General features: G+C 41.7%; 1 protein-coding gene across 2 annotated transcripts; it reads right to left on the reverse strand.

The window, feature by feature from the left end:
• Nucleotides 1-865: 865 nt before the first annotated feature.
• Nucleotides 866-10,093, reverse strand: sccpdhb (saccharopine dehydrogenase b). Of its 2 annotated transcripts, none has more exons than XM_069703138.1 (12): nt 9,880-10,093; nt 8,744-8,856; nt 8,174-8,254; nt 7,881-8,010; nt 7,597-7,646; nt 7,033-7,163; nt 6,224-6,341; nt 4,539-4,658; nt 4,057-4,113; nt 2,607-2,718; nt 1,963-2,044; nt 866-1,805 (listed from the first exon to the last, which is right to left on the reverse strand). In XM_069703138.1, the coding sequence occupies exons 1-12, from the start codon at nt 10,073-10,075 to the stop codon at nt 1,706-1,708; spliced, it is 1,290 nt and encodes a 429-aa protein (XP_069559239.1). In that variant the 5' UTR covers nt 10,076-10,093; the 3' UTR covers nt 866-1,705. The 2 variants fall into 2 exon arrangements, with proteins under 2 accessions (XP_069559239.1, XP_069559240.1); XM_069703139.1 differs by having other exon boundaries at nt 9,855-9,972.
• Nucleotides 10,094-10,428: the final 335 nt, after the last annotated feature.

Below are 10,428 nucleotides of genomic sequence, written 5' to 3' on the forward strand. Positions count from 1 at the left end.
TGATGTTGAACAAGAAGTGGACCTTTCAACAGGATGATGATCTTCAGCAGCACATCCACCAAAGAATGGCTCCAGTAGAAGAAATGGAGGGTGATTGAACGACCGAGTCAAAGCAAAGACTTGAATCCCGTTGAAATGTTTTAGGGGAATTTTAAACGGACAGAGAAAGAAAGAAAACCCTGAAACATCTTGTTTTGAATGGAAGAGTGGTCCAAAATTTGGTGGAAAGTTCTGCAGAGTTCTGCAAAACACTTACAAGAAGTTTATTCTGCTAAATGCGGCAATGATAGCTTCAGGTGCCAAAGGTGTAGTTACGTTTTACACAGAAGAATATTATTCTTTTCTAGTTTTGTTTAATAAATGGTTGAAAAAGTTAACTTTCCTTGTGGTTGTGTTGAAGTATACCACTTGTATATGTAGACATTGTTTCAAAGAAAACAAATGTTTGCTTTTTCCAAATTTGACCAAAAAAAGCAGATGATTTATTTAAATTTTTATTTTGCTGTATACATAAAAGCCTAAACCATCATTTTCAGGGAAGAATTTCAGAGACACACAAGACACCTGGGGGATACTTTAATGAGTATTGTAAATAACCCTACTCTAGTCCAGCAGTAGGAAATAACAAGTGCCACTAATAATATCATAAATGGTTTTATTCTCTTGAAGTGTCCCAGTGAACCATGCGAGCGTGACTGTGAGTCGACATGAACGATAGCAGGACCTTGAAATTGTTTCATGGAATTCAGGCATCATTATTTTACTACTTTTCTGCGCTTTTCCAACTTCAGCATGTAAATTGACTTCTATGAAAGAGACCTTTGGATGGCATAATTTATTTATTTTTTTTAATTTAAAAAAAAAAAGTATGAGACCGCTGTTACAGCTCCTGTAGTAGAATCTCTGTGAAGAGAGTAAACCATGTGGACTCAATAATGAGCTTCAATCTGAAGAAAACTGTGACACAGAAGTATGAAGCCAAAACAAGGTATGAAATTTATTTTACTCGATTGTCTCATGCACATAGTTAACATAGATTGCATTGCACACTTCAGATATTACATAAATTATATTATAAGAATAGTCATATTAATCCTGTAAAATAGCTTCTATTCTATTTTTCTGTTATTTTCTGGTGTTTTTAGCTTCGTTAGAATTTTTTTTTACATATTTTCAAGTGCAAATTTGCTCGTTTTCTAGGATTTTATGAGCTCGATAGTTTGATAAAAACAACTTTGCCCAGACAAAGTTATGTGTAAACTATTTTGCTGTTCTACTAACTGCAGTAAAACTAAAGTAAAAGCATATTTCGTGTTATCAGTCCCTGGGGTGTTGAGAAGTTAAAAACATATTTCTTCTCCCAGATTGAAAAAGGTTTGCTTTGCAGGGGGAAGCAAAGAAAAAAAAGGAGGTTGGCGAAGACACAGCTGGCCTCAGCGGGTGGCAACCAGGGTGGACGGTGTGTTTCTGAAGTGTCCTCGAGCAAGACTACGACCCTCCCTCTGCATCAGTGGTCCTCAGATAAATTACAAACCTCAGAGTGATGTTAAGAAACCAAGAAGCAGTCAAAGTGATGCAGGGTTCAGGGACTTTACAGGGACGGTAAAGGGCGGTCATGTCGACTGGATCGAAAGGTCACGTTACGTCTCCAGTGGACATCACTGGAGCTGGAAGCTGCTGTGACCTTTACAGTGGCTCTAAAGGGTTACTGGTGGTTTCTGACCGAGAACTTGATGCTGTGATTGTGGAGGCGGTCGATCAGACTGGTTTTATAGAAAGCAGCTCCCGGAGTGTAAACTCCTCCCCTGTCAAAAACAACAGACAGACAATAATGAGGTGGAGAGATGAAAGAAGAGGTACTGAATAAAGAAGGAAGGCAGGTGGAGACAAGACTGAAAGACAGACAGATTATGAAAGAGGAGGAACAGGAAGATTGAGAGAAGAAAAATAGACTTCACTGACCTCCTGGGGAGCGAGTGGAGTTCATTCAGCAAGGTTACAGCTGCCTGTACCACAGCAGACACTGTGGCTACATAACCAGGCTCTGACAAATAGAAACACAGAAAACGTCTGTTTACAGCACAAACAGCCCACAGAACTATTTACAACACTGTACCTGACCGTTAAGTAAATGAAGTGTCGTGTATCCAAAGCCCGATGTGAAATCACATCAGAATAAAAGCAATATTTCTACTTCTTAACGTAATGACATCATAAACTCGCACAGCGTAATAGTATGATGACATTTGAGGTGGGAAACATACATAAAAGAGCAACAAACATGTCTGAAAGCAGCTTCCCGGGTGGACGAGCTAGTTATAAAGTTACTTCAGAAGGGACGACAAATCACTTAAATATGTTTTTATTACAGTATTTAAAGGCATCGTGTGCAATATGCTGACATATTGAAGTAAAGCATTTATTTTGTTGGATTTATAGCTAAGCACTTTGCTGCAGTGAATGCTCACCGATGGATATTAATCTGCAGTTGAAAATAGACCCAACAAATGCACTTTTTACTACGATATGAATTCTGTTTGTTAAAAACTACAAAGTCCAGAAACCCACAGGAGCAGTGTGATGACTACGGCCTGTGGCAGCTTTACCTGCTCCGATGACCTGAGTGCAGATCTTGGCGTCAGGTCGTCCCTGTGAGGGATCGGCTCCCTCCGAGTAACCCTCCCCGAAAAACGTCAAGCTGAAGCAGGTGTCTTCTATCTGTGAGAGGAGAGTGAAGAGGGAGAGAGGAGCTGAACGAGTGGACAGGACGAGGAAAATCAAACAAGATTTCACAGCACAACCTACTGCACATCAAATAAAACTCCCAAGAAAATATATGCAGGCATGTCTGAGAGATCATAACAAATACAGTATAAATAATACATTTATTTCATATGTACTCTCTTTTTTACAGTATATTATGTTTTTCTGTAATTTACAGTTGCTTAATTTGAATTAATATGCCATTACCATTAAGACTAATTTAAAAAAAATAATGTATTCATGACTAAATAAGCAAAAGTCGAAGTCACAGTTGTGAAAAGAACATTTTTAGAAATTATTCATTAAAGGTTTAAAACCCAAAATGTCTGATTAGATAATCCATCAGGATTTATTGGTCGTGGTTTGATCATATTTCTTCCTGCAACATGAATAACAAGCAAACAACTCCAGAGCTGAATCCCCATCAGTGCTAAAAAGTGTGACATTAACTTTTTTCCAACAAAGTGTTGCTCGGTTCCAACAAGAATAAATCAACCCTAGTCCTACATCACCAGACCTATTACTACCTCGCCGTGCCAGTGCTGGAGAATAATCTGGCAACGTCCACATATCATTGTTATACGGGAGAAAAACACTCTGGCTTGTTTGTATTTCTTTTAACCAATCATGATCGTTTGGGGCAGTGCTAATTTAGAGAATACAACGACAGTGCCCCTCGCAAAATAGTGTCAGTAGGAAGTTGTTGTGGTGGAATATTTGCACAAGCTCTGGCATTAAATTAGCTAACTTCTTGCCAAAGACCAAAAAGAACTAAACAGGTTATTGCAGGATCCAAATTTTTGACTAAATTTGCCATTTCCAATGTTACAAGCTCCGCCTCTTGTTTTAAGACGCAGACTCTGAACGGAGTGGTAGAAGAATGCTTTGCAAACTGAAGCAACATAACATGATTCATAAAAAATTATCCATCAAATAAGTAGATTGTTTTCAATAATATTTTTGTAATCTGAAGTTTTGGGAGAATAAACAGATTCAGACCAGATATTGTTCAAACAGATTAAATTAAGTCTCGTTTGTGAGCATTAATAGTGGATTCTTTGATATGTCATCATACAAATTTATCAATAATTAACTTAGGACAACTGCAGCTACTGTTGACGCAACGAGTGCTGTCCCATTTCCTTACTTTAAGATGTTAAGCCCCGCCCCCTTCTAGCTCTGTTCTGATGGGCCACTTCCCAGTAGACGCTCCTGAACGAGGGATAGGGTCACGGGATGGGAAATGGTATCATAATCATACAAATATCTAAAGTGGCACAGTGTTTGTTTTACCTGTTTCATGGTTGGACCAGCTTTGGTGAATAAACCAAAGGAGAAGAGAGATGGAAACTGTGGGCAAAAAAAAAAAAAAAAATCAGTTATATATGTAGCAGTCACAAAATTTGCTTAGATCAGAAATAAAAACTAAGTTTGAAAAGAAGTGTGATCGTACAGATAACATAATATCAATACATTGGCTGTATTTACTCCATAACTCTTGTTTAATAATTGACGTTGAAACTGTATAATCCAGGTTGTTTGGAATCATTTCTCTGCTTCTCTACCGCTGCATATACAGTAACATGAGTAGCTTTGCATAAACCCTTCAGGTCACCACACACATACACTGTGCTGAGACATTCATCCACATTTTCAAATACTTGGGAGGAACCAACTTAAGTCTGAAAGATTTTGCTGCCTCCACGTTGACGGCACTCAGATTACGTGCTGTGAACGGCGGCGTTAGACATGGAGAGGCTTGTTTGATGAACTACCGTCGTGAGGAGTGTCCTGCCCAGCCTGAATTTCACCATGAACCAGAAGAGCAGGCCGCCACAGAGCAGCTTGATGACCGAGAAGAGGCCGCCGACCCCGACGTAGGAGCTGTACTGGACCTGTGGTTGCAGATGGGGGGGGGGGAGTATGGGAAGGGAGGGAAAATGATAAGGAGATGCAGATAACAGGTGCAGGTGAGGGGGGAAATGAAAGATGAAGGGAAAGTGGTATGTCGAGAGAGGAGGGGGGAGGGACGGGTGGTGGGGCGAGGGGGGGGTGAGAGATGAAAGTGATAAGGAGTAAAGGGAGGCAGGTGGTGGAGGAAGAGGAGGGACGAAGGTGAGAAGCAACAATCAGGTGGCGGGAGGAAGAAGGAGAGAGTCAGAGGAGGAAAAACAAAAAGGGAAGCGGAGATGAAATGTCAAAGGGAGTAATGAGCAGTGGGGAAGAAAGTGATGAATCACTACAGATGACTCATCATATTTCCACTCAGGTAGTGGATGGCAGTCCAAACAACATAATGAGATAGTTTCATTAAGACCTGAGTCTCTGGCTGTGATCAAAAACAGTGACAGCTGCAGAAATGGCTGACCTAGTTACAGAAGGTAGAGAGCGGTGGTGGTGGTGTGTGTGTGTGTGGGGGGGAGATCTTAATATTAAACACTGAATCTCCTTTGAGTGATTTCATGCAGCGTACCACACCGTGCTCCTGAGGGACGCAGATAGCAGCGAGATATTAGCGCTGCTCAATCTCTGGTCCTGAGGCACAGTCAGGAAGAAGCAGGACATCACGGAGCCGTTATTCACCGCGTCCAACAGGGCACGGCCAATTATTGATTACACATAAAACTGTAGTGTCGAGTTAGACTGTACCTCAGGGTTCGAAAGAACTCGGAGACGTGAGAAAAGTCACATCAGCTGAGATGATGAGGTGATCGTGACCTTCATAAAACGCCTGCAGAGCTAGTCTGTGGGTCTGAATGTGACCTCGAGCCTTCGCGTTACATTCATTAACAGCAAGTCCTCTGATACGTGTGGTGTTTACGAACACAATGTACTTATAATTGCAGCTGATTTTTTTCTTACATTAAATATTATCGGTCAGCCAAATAGAACAGACGATTACAGCATTGTTGGAAAATTGCTGGAGAATTTGCTTTTAATAGAGTTTAAATCAAGGTTATGTAACTTTTGCTGAACAACAGCCACAAGTATTAAAAACAGAATAAAACGTAACTTAATTCCCATTCAAGTTAGCATCAGGCTAAACAGGAAGTCAGCTAGCTCAGCTTTAAATTTGGAAATCATGACAATTAACAGAGCTGTTCACCACTGGTGCTGTCTAGAAATGTTTCGATGAAATGATGCTGTGCTTCTATATGCAGGAAAACACATGACATACACATTCCTGCCTCTCACGGCGGGACGGCATGTGTAGTGTGCAGCGGAAGTTACACGACATCCTCTTGTTCCAAGCTGATCCACTAAAGGGCAGAAAGTGTCAGCAAAAGCACCAGAAAAAGGAGGGAAGGATTTCAAAATATCTGTAAAAAAAAAATCTCTGCACATGTTTGATGAGGAGGCAACACGTTTGTTTAGAGTGTAACTATGCATAAAAGAAAACTCCACGAGGTTGCGCTGTAATAGGAAACACTACGTCAGTTCTTCTGTTATATGATCTTACTGGTGTTCGTTGTTCCTCCTCGTACATGAAGCGCTGGGTTCTCTTGACAACCGAGGGGTCCGAACCCATGAAGGGGATGGCGTACTGCTCCATCTCCTTCCAGAAAAACAGAAAACCCCTGGACACACAAACACACACACACACACAACACACACACACACACACACACACACACACACACACACACACACACACACACACACACACACACACACACACACACACACAAAGATACATCCAAATTACTCAAAGAGCATGCAAAGTGTTCTTTACCCACCAGATCCATCCCTGCTTGCAGCCTCAGCACAGTCGTACTGAAGCTCATTCCATCCACTGATAGTCTCCTAAATCTGCCTCTCCATCTCTGCCGGGACCCGCCGTCCAATAAAACCTCATTACACTGAATGTAAGTCACGCTGCCAGACAGTAATAGTCTGCAAATGGCTGCAGTCCTGCAGAAACTTTGTACCTTCACGCGTGCTGTGTTTTTCTACACTTACTTAAAGCTGACTTGTTAAGCGTGTTTCAAGGCTGTTTTACTTTATGTGGTGATGATGACTGCATTAACTCAAAACATTTTTAAATGAAGGCAATTGTAATTAGAAGAGTAAGCCGGCTTTTACTTTTACCTATTAAATTGTAGGCCAAGTGTAAAAAAAAAATCCACTAATTTCAGTGGGAGATCTCTGCTGAGCTCTGACGAAACTTGTTCTAGGCTTTCCGCTGCCAAACTTCACGCACCAATAAAAATACTGTTACTTAAACGGAAGTGTTTTAGCCAGACAGTAATCGCTCTGTAACGGACTCACCTCTTCTTGACTTTGGCTCCGACCACAGGCAGCGGCTTGTGGCCAAACTTCTTCCTGAGCTGGCGGAGGTATCCGCTGTCTGCGAAGCCGTACACAGCCGACTGCCAAGTGGCATCGTGGCCCGACGACCCCTGCGAGGGTCGAGAGAGCGCATTCAATCACGTCACCATGCAGGAAACCAAAGCTATCCAAGACTCCCTCCAACGAGCTCATTAAAGGTTTAAACTTGAATAAACAGCTAATTTCTTCTGATTGACAGACTGCAGGAACCTGAGCCTGCTGGGAACGCTTCACTCTGGAAAAATTTCCATTCTGAAAACTAACTTGTGGCATGTTTTGGTTGAACGTCAGTATATTTATCTTCAAAGGAATTTAAAAATGGCTATATAACAATTTTGCTTTTTCTAATCTTTATTACCAAATATTATACACGTCATGGTGTGATATGAAAGGGATGGCACACCTTAATAAAATTTGCACCAAAACAAACATCGCTTTACTATTAATATTGTATTACTTTGATATTTATATTATCATTGCAGAAGCTGTGCTTGTTAAGTGTACCTCAGGCCCGCTGCTAATTTCCAGGAAGCTCTCCACTGCTGTCAGAGTTCCTGAAATCAGAGCAAACCAAAGTTAAAATTTTCTAAACACATTCAAATTCTTGAGTTCACTGACAGATACACACACATATTTTTTTTTATTTCACAAACATGCTGGCAAAAATAAAAAATCAACAATCTGACAGTAAAACATGACACAACACTGCTCGGTGTAGCTACTGCAGCTTAAATATGAAGATCGATTTTTGAAGTTTGCTTTGCTAAATGAGCTGTTTTGTTTCTGACCTTTGAACTTCCTCTGCGTGTAGAGAATACCCAGATCTGCCGGTATGGAGTCAAATCCACAGCTGCCGATCACATACACTCCTCTGTCCGCGGCCTTGGTGTGGTACTCCAGCTGCATGCGCTCCAAGAACTGCAGAGGATCAGACCCGTCCACACTCATCAAACACGGCTCGTGTCTGTTTAGGCTCAATATATTCAGTACTTGTCAGTGTAAGCTGTGAAAGAGACAAACGCGGTGAACCAGTTCCTAAAACCTGACATATGGACTTCTAACTACCTCCTGTAGATCCTACCTGAGGCTCCCCGCAGATGTCTATGTAGTGAGCTCCATTTTCAATGCAGGCTTTGACCACTGGTTCACCATAAAATCTGTACTGAGAGGAGAAGAGCAGAAAGAAATGTGGTCAAACACGAAACCAATAAGGATGCTCGATGTGCGATATTCTGCCGACATCCATTATGCCGATATTTTCGAACACTTTTTGCTGATTAATTAAATTTGTAGTGTTGAAGATGTGGCTCCTTCTTAAGACTGCCGTTGAGCAATCACTGCAAACAGCAGCTTCGCTGTCTGTTTCACACACTGAATACATATCGTTGCACCCTTGCGCTGCTAACATGGCATCGAGCATGAACTCATGATTAAAGCATCATTTAATCAACCTGTCATATCAGTAAAGTGTTCATTTTGGGCCGGTGCCGATGTTTCATTTTGCAACCTTCACATGACATCATACGATACGATCGCGCTTCCCCACAAACTACATGATCGCAGTTTCTAATCCAGTTTCACAATCTGCTAAACATCATCTCTGCGTTGTCTTTGTTTGATGCCTTGACAGAACTTGGATTACGATACTTACTGGTCCCACACAGTTGAGGATCAGCACACCTTGCTGGCACATGATGGCCAGAGATTCCTCGATAGACACATCGGCGACAATAATTTCGATGTCTGTCCTCAACTCGGGCATGGCTGACAAGAGAGGAGACACAGATCAATGTCAGGAACTGTAAAGTAAATAACCCTTATAAAGCTCTTAAACACTTATATAGCTGTAACCTCAGTGGTTTGGTATTTGTTCATGTTACATGTAAGTCGTCAGAGAAGCATTTTTGACAATATTTCAAGGATATTACCAACGATGCTGAAATGTCAGATAATAATAACCTAATTTTGCATATATGTGTGAGGTTGGAAGAATCTGACAAGTCCTCAAATACTGTGTGAACTCATGTAGCTTCTATGGAGGGCCACAAGCATCTTGACTTATATATATTATACATATATTATAGAAACAGATGTATTAATGTGGCTCCGTCCCACTTTGAGGAGGTCCTACTTACGTGCATGTTGGCTCACTGCCATGGCCCTGAGATATCATTATTACACCTGGGCATTAAATACTGCGATAAATTAAAATGTCTGTGGGGAAAAAGGTCTGTGGATATAGCCTACTTATTGATGGTTAACATGTAGTTTTTGTTAATAGAAGTGTTTATTGACAGATTCATATTTTGTTTGTAATTTAGGTTTTATCAAATAGATTATTTGGAAATACGTCAATTTGTAAAGAAATGTATGAATGGATGTTTTTATTTTACAATTAGATTATAAATAATGGGTTTTTAATACTACATCTCTGACACTTTTAGTCCTCCATAGGCTACAGAATAAATAAGAAATGTCCGTTTCTTATCCTCAGTCAGGCTGAAAGCTACACGGATCAATAACTCGACCTGCCGGCTCCTAAATGTAGCTCGCGGGTCTGGAGCACAACGAGGACTTATATTTATTTAGAGGTCAAGTTAAACGTTGTTCACTTCTGGCTACAAAACCAGCCACAAACAACAACAATAACAACAACATCAACTGCTGTGCCTGCTGTCTCTCTCAGTGGACCCTGCGGCAGCCTGACATGAAATCGTTCAGTCTGACAGCGATCAGTCTCGGCTCAGTTAGCTCCAGCACACCCTGTCCAACTTGTCCGGCACGTACACAGCCTCCCCGCGGCTCCCTTCAGCGCTTCTTCCAGCCGCCGTCTGCTTCTCCCGGCCACGGCCCATTTCAGACAGCCACCGCCGGGGCTCTCTGCGGCGCACCGGGCGACTTCCTCCACCACAAACTGTCCGGTGAAGCCCGTGGCGCCGAATATAATAATGTGGTAAGGTCTGCTTGGGGTTACTGCCGCCATTGTTTACGCTTTACTTCAAGGTCCCGTCTCGGTGACGTAAGTTCCCGTTCTGTCCGCTGATTGGCTGCGCAGCGAACGTAACTGTCAGGAAGCAATCAATGAACACCTGTGGTGGCCGCAGTGCCGAGACTGTCAGTCCGCTGATTGATTACCACTGATTACAGAGCTGCTGCAGGCTTTACCACCGTCTAACAATGGTATGTTGAGAATTAGCTGAAATCATTTTAATATAACATTTTAATCAACGAAGAAAAGTTCACTAACTGGAAGGTGTGGGGAGCAACTAAACGTCTCCCTCCACAATTCAGCATTTATGCACTACAAACATGTTTGCAATGAGTTCAGTCTTACAC

The sequence above is a fragment of the Brachyistius frenatus genome, unplaced genomic scaffold (genome assembly GCF_029030835.1).
Source record: "Brachyistius frenatus isolate BFR_SWC_R1_liver_20210118 unplaced genomic scaffold, ASM2903083v1 Contig_44, whole genome shotgun sequence".
Classification (NCBI taxonomy): Eukaryota; Metazoa; Chordata; class Actinopteri; family Embiotocidae; genus Brachyistius; species Brachyistius frenatus.